Raw genomic sequence first — 13,806 nt, forward strand, 5'->3', positions numbered from 1 at the left:
TAAGAAACGTATATAAGTTTGTATATAAAACAAACCGTAATAAACTGCGCTGTAGCGTTGCATTGACAAAGCGTGACCGAATCGTCCAAACGTCCTTCGCCTCAAAGCTAATAAAAAAAGAATTGCGAACAATTGCGCACTTAGGGCTAATCCCGATATCGTGTGCCACATAATAATAAAGGCTGATTTTTTGCACAGATAACACAAAAGGATTTGTATATAATTACATACGATCACAAGAAACAACGGAAAATTCTTATGAAGCTATTTTTGTATTAAAACTTCGCAGTTAAATATTGTAAAAACAAGGTCGTCTATTTATTTCGGCGTAGTTTTTTTTTGTTTGATAATCTTCAAAAGCAACAAATCATAATACACGTCGCATGTCCTGATATGGTAATGTTTTGTAAGTCGGCCCGTGCAAGAATTTCTACGTTTAAACCGGCTTTCATTAATTAACAAATGCTTACAAAATTTTCTATTATTATTTTTAAAAAATATAACGGCCATGAATTATGTCGTTTATTAGTTAAATCCAACTAAAATTTCTAAACGTGATTACGTTGTTCTTAATGGTAATTGGTAAGAATGTTTAGTTCAAAATTTTCGAATTTCGAATTGTAGAAGATTCGACACGTTTTGTGTTTTTAAACTTCCTTGTTACTGCCTTCAAGTCTTTATATCTTATCACATATGAACATAACATTACTAGGAAAGATAAAGACGAACATGTTCACTTTAGCGCATACCCTTTGCACTCTTGAAAATATCATAGCCATCATAATTATTACAAAGTTTGTTATCCGTGAATATTTGAATATCGGCAAAAATAAGCATTTTATTTTTAAATATAATTAATCCAACATGTTTCTATTTTTTATTTCTCTCAAATAATAGATTTTTTCTAAGACTAAAATAAATTCAAAGCTTCTATTAACGCGTATGAAAAATGTACCAATAATCTTATATAATGAATTTTGTTTGAAAATATACAAACATGTTCTAAATCGCAATATCTTCTAGCGAACTATGCGCCAATGGCCATAACTGTTTTATAAATTGGCAAATGAGGTAACACTTGACACATCGGTAATAAATGCCGATTTTGCATTATACGGTAATATGTAACACTAACAACACTTGTTATTGAGGTATATATATTCATTTATTCATATTATTAACCCATTTTGAATTATTTATGGTAATCACTTGTGTTCGTCATGAGCAGCAATGAGCCAAATTCGACAGAAACTTAAGATTGAGCTCTCCTAAAACGGAATCCCCCAACTGAAAATACATTTACAATTACGAGGGTTCCAAACGCGCTCTGAAATAATCCTCCAACAAACTCGATTGATTTTTTTAAGATCAAAATCAGCCTTAAAAATCTTCAGTTAAAGAAATTCAATCCAAACTTTATTAACACAATGTATAGGAGTATTGGTTTAATAAACTTTTTAAAACGAGCAATCGTTAAGTCATGGGTTTGACACCCGGAATAAAATCTTATACAATTCACACTTTGTACATTAATTTGATAGGATTGCAACTGCTCATACCATACCATAACAAAACACTGCGATCGCCAACCCGCCTGCCATGTTGATTATGATATAATATAGATATTTTTGGGGGAGGCCTATACCCTGTTGTTTGCTGATCATCTAGATGTATTACAAAAATGTAAAAACATGAGCGCAAAAGATTTACTAATATTAACCACTATTTACGTACATTGCGATTTTTACATTTGTTACCATTCTAATGCACAAGTATAATAGTTATCATATATAGTTTATACATTACTTGGTTGTAAGAAATATCCTTACTGCGATCAATTTGGGGGACACTGATATACGGGGCGACGAATACGAGACAACTAATATAGTTGTAGTTCCTCTCCTATTGACACATATTCGAACTTATTGTTTTTAATCATCATGATTCACGTTGAATCATGATATGCGATAAAATAAACATTGCACTGATAAGCTAATTACGTTTTTTTTTGGAGACTTTCCATTCTGGCTAAACGATATTCGCAGATTCCGCTGGTTATAAAATAGAAAGCAATACAATATATAGCAATTATTTTATGTTTACATTATATTATAGTAAAAAGTAAAGTAAATGATTTACGAAAAGTTTTTATTCATTCTATAAAGCACCTACAAAGTCACCAAAAATTTCTATTTTTTTTTTCTGGACCGGACTTCCACTACTGTCTAGATGGCATTTGCGGATCCCGCGGGTGCGAGATGACAGGGCATATCGCACCTAGCCTAAGACCCTAAGATAGCGAAGGTCGATGGTTCCCAGGCGTTCCTTGTCTCGGAGCGCTATATACCTACAATTTTACCGGATCGCTTCGACTAACTCCGCGGAATGACTAGGTTCCTCCCACAGGGGGACCTCTAATTACATGTTCAGTATAAACATTTGCTTGTCAGTAGCCTAAACCAACAACTATATAATTTGTAATTAAACCAAGCTCTTTAGAGATTATTGACGTAAATGCATAAAAATATATCGAAATTATCTTGTAATAAATAAACGAATTTCATTAAACAAAAACATTAAAAAAATCCTATTAAAGTGTGAAGAATTTCTAAAGTGATAATAGAGCTTGGGAATGAAGTTGTATTACTACAGTAGTAATAATATTGTAAAAATGACCATAAATAAAACCATTCAAATTTGTTATAAGTTCTTTTCAGATCAGGTCGCCTTTGGAACCCCCGTACATTTGAAGAGTTTATTATAGGTCATATTGGGCTCTTCTTTCATTCTTCTCATAACGTACACAAGTATTCTGCAGTTTTGAAGTGGCAGGGCGTAGAGGGCTTTGACTTAGGCCGCTACATACAATTTTACAGGGTTGGGAAGCCGCTTGGGATATCACTTCGGTGGACGCTCCGTGGATTGACTAAGCACAAAGGTTCCCACGGGACCTTGTGCTTGGACTGCCAGTCGTCAAAATATTTCAAGAAATTTTATAAGGAGCTATCACTTAAATTATTCAGTAAAAATTTTTAATAATCACGTGCTTAAATCAGTACAATTATAACTTGGATTACTTATACAGTATGCTGCTACTATTTTGAAATACTAAACCCCTTTTTTGAAGCACCGCATTTGTAAGAAAGGCGAAATATTATAGCATTTAAATTAGAACTTTTTTACCTAACAATTCTTCTATGTCTAAATCCTAAATATATAATATTTATCCATGAATCGTCGATTATTTTAACATTACAGGTAGTAAGCTATCACCGGCTAGGAACACCGATCTGCTGCGAAGAGCAGGGCAGAAACTCAACATCTGCTCTTAGGAAGCAAACGTTAGAATGCCAATTTATTTAAAAACATCGCGCAGGGAATCTCCAGGTTTTAAATAATAAATTGTTTAACTCTATCGTTATAAACCAATGAAAATACCAATTATTTGTTTATTACTGATTATCTAGTACTCTAGTACACTAGTACTGTGCGCTTTACACGTGTTTTAAACCCACTATCTGTTTATCTCGCGAACGGCCTTCGTCGTCTATTCAAATATTTTACACCCATTACCCTTCTGTCAACCTTGTTAAGCATATAGTTTCTCTGAAATAATACAACGTTTAATCAATATAACTACGTTTTGTTAGCTATAACATATTGCGTCTTATTTTTTTCTCATGTGCATTATTTTGTAATACGTCCTATTATAACATCTATTTTATACGCTAATGACGTATATTAAAAGATATTTTTTATTGTAAAATAGTATACAGAAAATGATTTAGCCTAAATAAACAATCTTAACGTTATAAAAGCTTAGTAAAAGATTAAAATCTATAGCTAAAACTTAGCTATTAATGTAAAAAGTTTTGCCACTGTCGCACTGTATAGCCTATTATTCGTTTAAAAACTTTTACCTAAGACAAGATTTATAAACTACGTATTAAAAACTTGTTATTGTTATTAAAGAATCCAACAGATGTTTCTTATCTCTTACGTTTTCTAACGCAGGGAAGTGTTCACGTCGTAATTTATAAAATATTTATGCACAAATATATTTTTAAAATATTAAAAGACACGCCAATATTTTGAACTAAATATACCGAGTGATTGAAAATAGATAAACTTTAAATGGGTTAATGTATAGCTTATTCGCCGTCGATCAATGTATGGTAAGCCCTAGCCAAAAATCAATGTTGTCAGAAATAATAAATAACATAATGATAATACAATAAAAGCGTTCCAAAATTCGGATAAATACATTAAAATTTATCAATCATTGATTACTATCTTTCCCTACAGACTGCACTACCAGAAGTTATTTGCCTGTCACATTCCAATAAAAAATATGAATTAATGTAACATATTTCAAGAGTCATCACTCCACCAATTTCCTCCTATAGTCAAGTAAATAACATATTATATATAATTTCTCAAGGATGTTTCTTTTTTTTTTTGCCATACAATATTTTATAATCTGTCATAAAATTTAGCAAGGACAGTTTACATAAATTTCTAATTTTTTTTATGCTAATGCGCGGGAATCTTGTATTTAGAATCCGATTTTGTAATTTTTTTGTATTTACATATACGTTTTTTTCTTTTATGCTGCGACATATATAATTTTCTATAAATACAGCGTTTTATAATTAAAAAGTAATGTCCGAAAACACGGAAGTAGTTAAACTGGGTCATGGTCAAAATCGAGAGTGAATTTTGTTTATGATTGTACTTGTAAATGTTATCTCGATAGATATTTTTTCAAGGACGGCGATGTAATAAAGTAAAAAACAATGTTCGAAAAAAATATATACATCAATATAAAACACTGTAACAAGTACGCACATGTTTAGTTACGAATTTCGGCGTAAATTGGTTTGTAAAGATTTAAAGATATTAGTTTTAAGATCTCAAATATGCATATGTTTAACATACAAGTTTTATTTTTGATTAAAACACCGTCAATTAAAACAGATCACAGCACACAATTCAGTTATAAATTTTGCGTCATGTAGTAACACAGTTGATTATCAAGTACTAGGAAGTTAGAATAAAACTTATATGCCCCAAACAAAGAAACTGGTTTCTAATGTACGATTAGTTTATAAATTTCTGTATTATTAAATTATTTACAAATAAAACATGCTTACCGAATGCTTGTCAGAACGGCGAAGCGATGAACATAAAATATCAGATATATTAAAAATTAATGTTGTGCTACTATACAAGTAACTATGTATAAAACACAAAAACATTTAATTTAGGTTTTTTTTATCCATTATAGACGAAACCATAAGTAAATTTAAAATTTGGATTCCACTACTATAAACAAAGAATTTTTATAGCATTTGTAATTTGGCAGCCTAATTTCACCAGCTTGCTAAGACACTGTATCACAGAAAATTAATTTTAAACATAATCAGCTGTTCACATTTTCTTTTACAATGCGCCTTCAAAGATTTCCATACAATCTTCTAAACGCACTGAAACAAAGTGACAAGAGAATGTTTACATCAATACATTGCACAGACGCAATACCAGTTTGCACGCACACTCCGATCCCACCATTCATGTACGAGAGCGAAATATTGACTGGAGTAGTAGGGATGAAGGAGGTCAATGACGTTACCACATGATTGCTAAAGTTAGAAAGAGATGGCGGTTAACTCGGTTCTGTAAAAAGGGAGAGGAAAACAACAAACTACTGGTATCCGTCATTAAACAGACGGGTATTTGGCCGACAGACACTAGACCAACTTGTTTGTTTTTATGATGAGTTTTTGAAAATAAAGTTTTCCTTTTGATAATATTATCGAAATTTATTTTAATTATTTGTTAGTATTAGATGAACAAAAGCTACTTTTGGTAAAAAAATTAGTCGTCTTGTTTACCATCACTATAGTCGATCAGAGACAAACCTCTGGCCAAACATCCTCAGATGTTAGGTGCAGAAACGCAGCTCCTACGCTTAAATACTGATGTTTGTGACTGAATAGGATTAATTTTCTTTCGCTTAAAACATATTTAATCTATATTTTGTCTTTAAACAGAACAGATATTACATAAATGAATAAATCAACATCGTACCTTGTACTTATTTTTACAAGATTATTGTTATTTTTTCTGTAATAATCGAAATTCAATATTTTTTTACATTTTAATGTTATTTAGTTTTGATCACACAAAACTGACATTTAAATTATTAAAGAAAAAAATTCCATTAAATTTTAATTTGACCAGTTTCATTTTTATTGACAAATAGGTTTTACATCGGCTTACGCTATGTAATTTTTATATTTATTTGAATTAAAATTAATTAATGAACTTTTGAAGGAGTATTAGTTTTCGTAATAATAATTATTACTAACAAGATGTTAGCCTATTAAAATGATAAACCCATTCTAAAGCTCTTATTAATTAATTGTTTTTTTTTTTAAATAATAAAATCTGGAATTTTTAAAATTCCAAAATGCTGTATTTCAGTTTGTCAACTCAATTTATGACAAAATTTCCCATTAGTAGTAATAGCAATCGTACAATTATTTACTTTTTGTTATTTTAAGATGACTCCATATTTCCAAATTAATTACTCGTTTATGACCAATATTAATAAACCAGGAAATTTTAATTAATATAGGCTGTATGGTTTGGACATATCTCTCCTTTGATAAACAAAGTAGAAGAAAAAAATGTAAATGTAAACGATATGTCAAACATCATTAAGGTTTATTGTAAAACAACTGGTTATGACAACTTTAATGATCTTATTATTTACTGATTTGTGATTTAAAACGATGTTTGAATGCAACATAAACAGAGGTTTTGCTTAGTCATTTTTTTGTAATAAAGATAAGATAAAGCTCTTTGTTATCTATTTTATAAAATAACGTTCCCATGGTGCAGTTGCCAGAACAATTATAAATTTACTACTAGACATGAACTCGTGAGTAACTTCAAAATTTTATATAAACCAGAGAAAACTAGAAAATATGTAATATAATTTAATTTCTTCACATAATTTATTGTTCACATGATTTCGTCTTATACTTGTTGAGCTATACAAGTCTCTAATATCTATAACACATAGATAATTTTGTATGTCATACAAATATTATGTATCACTTAATAAATACTTCGGTTGTGAAATTTACCACTACATATGTGTGAACAATAGTGCCTAACCAATTCATATGTATAATGTATTGTACACATATATGTTGTATGACTTGCTTATTTACACCTTATTATGTAATACAAGAAGATATCAAACAGTTCTTACCTTACAGAATGTGGTTAAAGTTAATAATTCCAAAATATAATATTGGGAAATCATTTTGTGCAATACACAAAATAGGAAATATGCGATTAATAAGTTCTGGCCAAGAACAAAGGTTCTTTTTTAGACAGGTGAGATTTCTTATTTATTATTATATCAAGTTTTAGCTGTGATGTCTGTAACCAGTACATAACTTCTAAGATCCTTAAGTATTTGTGTTTTGGGGTCATTACATGGTCTTTTTTATAATCAAACTTACTCTACCTGAGGCTTATTTTTTTAGTTTTTACCTGATCTATTTATTGCATAATGTATATTCCTTGGATCTTGAGCCATTTTACTGTAGACTATATATCTCTCTTTGATATTACCTTCCCCTTGTGTAATCTAGACAAAGTATGTCATAATTCATGCAAGTGATTGCCAAGAGGCATTGCTCAATCTAGATGCCCTCAAACATGGAGATAATATTATGCTGTCCGTGATATCAATATTATGCAAGATTCATATTTCCAAGGCATCAATGAGTTTCTTTTCTCTTTTATAAGGCTGTTGTTGAATATACTGAAAATGATCCAAGTTAAATCTATTTGCTTTGGTTATGTTACATTCTCCTTGGATAATGATTCCTTTAAAGATCTAGCTATAGCTACGAATTGCCTAATTTTGCTTCTAGCCTCTATCTTTTGAGGCCAATGATTGCAAGCATATGAATGGTTTCAGAAGTCTCTGCTACCAATCTAATTCAATTGGTATGCTCTCCAAGTAGCATTTTATAACACTTTATTGGTCCTAAAATTATACACAATAAAGATGAAGTGAGAAATTGTTTGTAATGTTGCTCTTGTGGTCAACAAAAATTAACATATTTTTCAGCATTTGAAGGTTTTCAATCTAGATATTTTGTTATATATTCAACATTTTTGTTTTGGAAAACCAAGTAATTGTTTAATATCCTTTCAATTATTTTTTCAATATAAATAATATGCACATCCAAATTTGAATCAAAATTACATAACAAAAGGCAGTGTACTATTGTTAGTGTAATTTCATAAAATTCATTCTTGATGAATTTTAACATGTCAAAAAAAATTCTGGCCAAGTTCTATATGTATGAGAAACGTATGTAGTTTGAACCTAGGCTTTTTTTTATTAATGAGTGTATTTTTCTCAACTCCACTCACAGATGGAATTTCGTGAAATCTGTCAGAGAATGGAAGATTCCTTCCAAAATTCAACTCTCTAAGCCTAAGGTTCCAGAGATGTTGCAATAGAAGAAATTTCTTACATATGTTACAGTTAAAACCGTTTTTTGTTTGGAGTGAGTTTTTTCTAATTAGAACTTATATTTACTGAATGCTTTTGTTAAAACTAAAACTAAGAAGTACTCAAAATTGAATATTAGTTAAAGCTACTTGTGTAGATAAAACCAGCATTTTTCTGAAGAGAGTTAGTTAAAACTGTTCTGATCAAGGATTTGGTTTATAGGAGGCCAAGGATTTATGCACTGAGTGTGCAAGAAAAGATGTATGTTTAAAAGGTGTTTGAAAGAATATGGTTACCTTTATAACTCAAAATGCTTGATAGTTCATCTTCCAGTAACAAGTTGTATGTTGACCAATGTTCAGTATAAAAATATTATTTTGCTTGGTATATGATCCAGTGCTAGATCTTTGTAATAAGTTTATCTGAAAACCTATTAGTGTTGATTTTTAGTTTTAGCAAAGGCATTTAGTAAATACAAGTTTATACTAGGGATAAATCTTTCTGAAAAAAAAACTGGTAATAACATATAGAGAGATTGTAAATAGGAAATTGAAATTATTTTACAGTTATTTAATACAACATTGAAATTCTCCCACCTTCCAAAACAACGCCTTGAAAAGCATACTTAATGCTCCATAGCCTATTAGATATTCAGAAGTCCTTGAATAAGAAACTCATTGAAAAGTCTTGTAAGGACTTCAAACAAAAATTGGAAATTCATTAGAACTTTTTGGCAATGAAAATTTGTCATTGATGTACACTGTGATTAATCTATTCTGAACTGAACCTATATTGTAGTCACCATGGGAAGTGGTTTATCTCCAAAAACGATTACAAACTGATCAACAAATTTAATTACAGTTTTCTGGCTGATCATAAAAAGAGAGAATTAATATAACATTATTTTGAAATTTCAGCTATTTGACACAGTTAGCAGTACATACACATATCTATTAGGCGATATACATACAAGAGAAGCAGTACTCATTGATCCTGTTCTGGAGCATGCAGAGAGAGATGCAACATTAATAAATGAGTTGGGATTCAAGTTAGTTTATGCCAGTATGTATATAAGTTAAAATATGATCTGCATTGATACATTTGATATTCACTTTAGATCAAATTGTGTGATTTGATGTGAAACAGAACAATAGCAAAGTGAACATTGCAGGTATTAAAAAATAAACAGATATTTTTTTGTGTGCTACACTTGGATATTATTTTTCATTTTCATTATTATAAGTCCAAAGAATACATCACTTATACACTTTTACACTTGTAAACATATGATTTTTAGGTTTGTGACTGTATTGATTGCAGATGTTAATTTATAACGTTGTATAATTTTAATATAAATATATTAAAAGTATTTGTGCCAGTGATAAGTTTCTTTTGATATATTGGTCTTGATGGGTACCTTTGTTTCATGAAGAAAATAGACCTTTCTGTATTGCAACTGTTCTAGTAATGCAATGCTGTTGCTGAGAACTATAGTTTCAAACCCATGTATCACCATGTCCATGTATAGGCTTCACATATAATGAGAACATATTTTTCACTTACCATAAGTGAATGTGAATGTTTTGCTAGTTTCATTGCTACTTATGGATTAAAATAATTTAACTATGTGGGACTTATTGGCATATCATTGTCACAAATTCAGTTAATTAACACAAAGAAGTTACATTTTTGTTAATTTAGTTATAAAAGTTTTTATATAAAATTTGTCATGAAAATATTTTAGGTAAATTAAACACTGGCACATTTTTCAGACAACTAGCTTTAGATTTTGTTCCTCATTAAGAAAAATAATAATTGTCTTATATTTTCAGTGAACACACATATGCATGCAGATCATGTAACTGGAACTGGTAAACTTAAATCCCTACTGCCCGGTACTAAGAGTGTTATTGGGAAGGCTTCTGGTGCTCAAGCTGATATTCATCTCGTTGATGGTGATCATGTGAAGTTTGGTGAATATAAGATCTTAGCTGCAGCCACACCCGGGCATACAAATGGTTGTTTGACCTATATTTTTGATCAACAGGTGTGATCTTAATATGTAACTAGTAGCTGAAGTAGTTTAACAATTGGTCTCTTCTCTGTAGTTGTTGATATCTGCTCTATACTAATCTGTACTTGTATTAATGTTTGAAATGTGTCATACATATAAAAGTCACTAAAGTAATAATAGTACTCAATGGTCTTGATTAGAAAGATTTTTAATCTTAATTATTGAATTTATAAAATATATTTACTATCTGTTCAAGTAATATATGATGAAAAGAACTTAATATTTGTAATTGGTATTTTTTTCATGTTTATTAATAAATTACAGTACATAAAAGAGGCCACTGGTGATATTGACTATTTTTTTTTCATTGCAAGCAGTAACTTTGGTTTAATACAATTAACATACTGATATTTTAAAGATGACAAAATAATACACAGTATTCTGACAAACAAGTTGTTAATTTATAATAATTTAGTAAATCATCTGTAGTTCTTTTGACAATGTGGTAGAAATTCTATTACTCATGGCTCTCTCACTCTGGTTTTTGTGTGTCAATATTGTGTCTTGCAATATATAATATTTTTCATATGGCAGAAAAATAGTGATGATGCCTTTTAAAAACTATCTTTCTTGACAACATTGACATAATTTTGATAATTACAACTAACTCTCATTATAGTTTCGTAAAAAATTTTAATATTTGACTAATTGCGTAATAATTTCTTATTAGATATCTGCTATAACTTCATCAGTGCTTCTAGTCATTATTTATATTCACCAACATGACTTACAAATAAACTTCAACAATTTATTTTAATCACTAGGTGGTTACAAAGCATATCTTGTATCTACCCCACTATAAATATTTTTAAACAATGAAGTGATTTTACAATGAGGACATGCAGCATTGTTTTTATATACAATTACAATTCAAAAAGAATAAAAAACATTAAATGTAATTTTAGACAATTGAGAATGTTTACAGTATCTCTACATATCATTTGAAATACATAAATGTATTGTTAAACTACAAAAATGACTTAATGTATTTGTTAAATCTATTATATTAATGTTTTTTTGTTTCAGTGCATGGCATTTACCGGCGATACACTTCTCATACGTGGCTGTGGTAGGACTGACTTCCAAGAAGGTTCCTCTGAGAGACTGTACAAATCCGTCCACAGCAGAATTTTTACACTACCAGAGCATTACACTCTTTACCCAGCTCACGATTACAAAGGCCAGACAGCAACCACTGTTGGTGAGGAGAAAAAATACAACCCGAGGTTGACGAAGCCTTTAGAAGAGTTTATTCATATAATGGACACATTAAATTTACCATACCCCAAGATGATTGGTGAGTATATTGATTATGATAATAAAGACATCGCGCGTCATATATCACACTGCTATTAAGTATCTATGTAAATAATGTATCATAGGTAATAAAACATATATACTACTGCCCTCTTAGCTAAAAATCCAATGGTTTTTTATAAGATATAATGAATCACAAATTACCAACTTTTTTGTTTGTTTCTATCAAATTGTACTTCTTCTTTTTAAATAATTGTCACTATACATTTTTTAATTCATTGATACAAACACAAAGCTATATAGCAGGGTTGGCCAAGCAATTTGATAGTGCGAACCATTTTTCGAGATTTAAAATTTTTGCGAGCCGCAGTTGAAAAGGCATTTAAAACACGCAAAAAATGTTTTTTTTTACAAATATTATATTTATTGAAATTTTTTAAACAACGCTACAAAGTATGTGTATTGAATTTAGAAATAATGGCACATGTATATGAGAACAATTCTAATAATACTTAAGATGCCGATAAATTAATTATGATCGGTATTTGAATTTCGCCAATTTTATGCTGGAATAATAATAATTATTCACACCAGTAATTTGTTTCAATTTCCCAGGAGCTGACATATGTTATATAAATTTAAATATTGAAATAATTCGACAATCAATCGGAGCCAAAAGTAACCGTTCAAAGTTATATATTAGTATTAATTTATAATTTATGCGTTTTACGATTTACTTTTTCCACCTTAATCATACCTCTATAAGCTTATGAATTATTTACATTATTTTATTTTCAGCTGTCTTTTTTAGTTTGAAGTTAATGTACCCAAATAAAAGTTTATTTTTATTTTCAGATAAGGCTCTACCTGCAAACAGAGTATGTGGTATTTATTGAACAACATTGTAAGAGATAAAGAAGATTTTTGTTCGTCAAATAACAGTCTTACAAAAGTATCCACAAAATTTGATGTTAATCACTTCATAACTTAAGATTTTATCCATAAATTGTGATAATGTAGATAATATTTTTTGAAAGTAATGAAAAAAAATATTGACTAATGTATAAGAATATTTTTTTATAATTATTTTATTTTGTAGGTAATGTGAATTGTTATAATTGTTTGTATTGTATTGAACATGTTTTTGTTAATAAATTAATCATTTTTAAGTTTTGAGTTTTACTAATAAAAACATACAAATTACTTCCTTCAGTTATCCTTTTGTGGAAAAAAAAGGTTTGTAAAATCTTTCACGAGAGAAGAAAAGAGTGAAAAATTTTTAACAATTGAAAACAAAATTAAGTAAAACAGCATCTGAGGAGATTCCATTTTTAAATAGAAAACAATGCTTTACATTTAAGAAAATAATGCCATGTATAAAATACTAATTAATTGCTAACATAGGCTTAAGGTAACATTTAGTTTTAACATACTAATACTGTATGGACCCACTGAAATAATGTTTATTAATTATTGTATTATTATTAGTAATCCCTGTTGGTCCAACCTTCGTAATGATTTTTAGAGAACTATTAATATACTTTTTAATAATAAAAATAAATTCGATTTTGTTCAGGAATTAAAACCATCAAAATTGTTTTATTTTTATTATATGTGAACTGTGGCTTATTAACGGATACAGTTAATATCAAAATAATTAACTTTAGGTTTGTAAGGTCTGTGATTAACGATTAAATTTCGTTACGTGAATTGTTAGTAATAGAAAGCAAACTTTCGAAAAGCTTCAACGGTTTACCGGTAGATGGCACTGTTTCATATTACTATATCAAATCTATATTTAAATCTTGCAATTATACATATATAGTCCCCCGCTCACGTGGTCCGCACTGCCTTTTGTGGGTATATTTTCATAATATCTATTCATTCTCTCTTGTTTATTTTGCCAAAAAATAATACCTATATTTATACC

At 29.4% G+C, this 13,806-nt stretch overlaps 2 protein-coding genes across 4 annotated transcripts in view; one reads left to right on the top strand and one right to left on the bottom strand.

Annotated features, from left to right (window-relative positions):
* Positions 1 to 5,559, bottom strand: part of mlt (tubulin folding cofactor E like protein mlt) — a 37,509-nt gene extending 31,950 nt beyond the window's left edge. Inside the window, exon 1 of one of the 3 annotated variants that reach the window (XM_068772131.1) lies at positions 1,807 to 1,858. The gene's annotated coding sequence lies outside the window, so the exon portion shown is untranslated. Of the gene's footprint in view, positions 1 to 1,806; positions 1,859 to 5,153 lie in introns of those variants that run through there. The other 2 variants (XM_068772130.1, XM_068772132.1) reach the window with 2 other exon arrangements.
* Positions 5,560 to 6,742: 1,183 nt separating this feature from the next.
* LOC137930541 (persulfide dioxygenase ETHE1, mitochondrial) lies at positions 6,743 to 12,969 on the top strand. Its single transcript, XM_068773832.1, has 6 exons — positions 6,743 to 6,946; positions 7,290 to 7,410; positions 9,463 to 9,607; positions 10,378 to 10,592; positions 11,646 to 11,916; positions 12,732 to 12,969. The coding sequence occupies exons 1-6, from the start codon at positions 6,939 to 6,941 to the stop codon at positions 12,770 to 12,772; spliced, it is 801 nt and encodes a 266-aa protein (XP_068629933.1). The 5' UTR covers positions 6,743 to 6,938; the 3' UTR covers positions 12,773 to 12,969.
* Positions 12,970 to 13,806: the final 837 nt, after the last annotated feature.

The sequence above is a fragment of the Battus philenor genome, unplaced genomic scaffold (assembly GCF_028537555.1).
Source record: "Battus philenor isolate CCGP_79_NKW_IND1 unplaced genomic scaffold, ilBatPhil1.0.hap1 SCAF_11, whole genome shotgun sequence".
Classification (NCBI taxonomy): Eukaryota; Metazoa; Arthropoda; class Insecta; order Lepidoptera; family Papilionidae; genus Battus; species Battus philenor.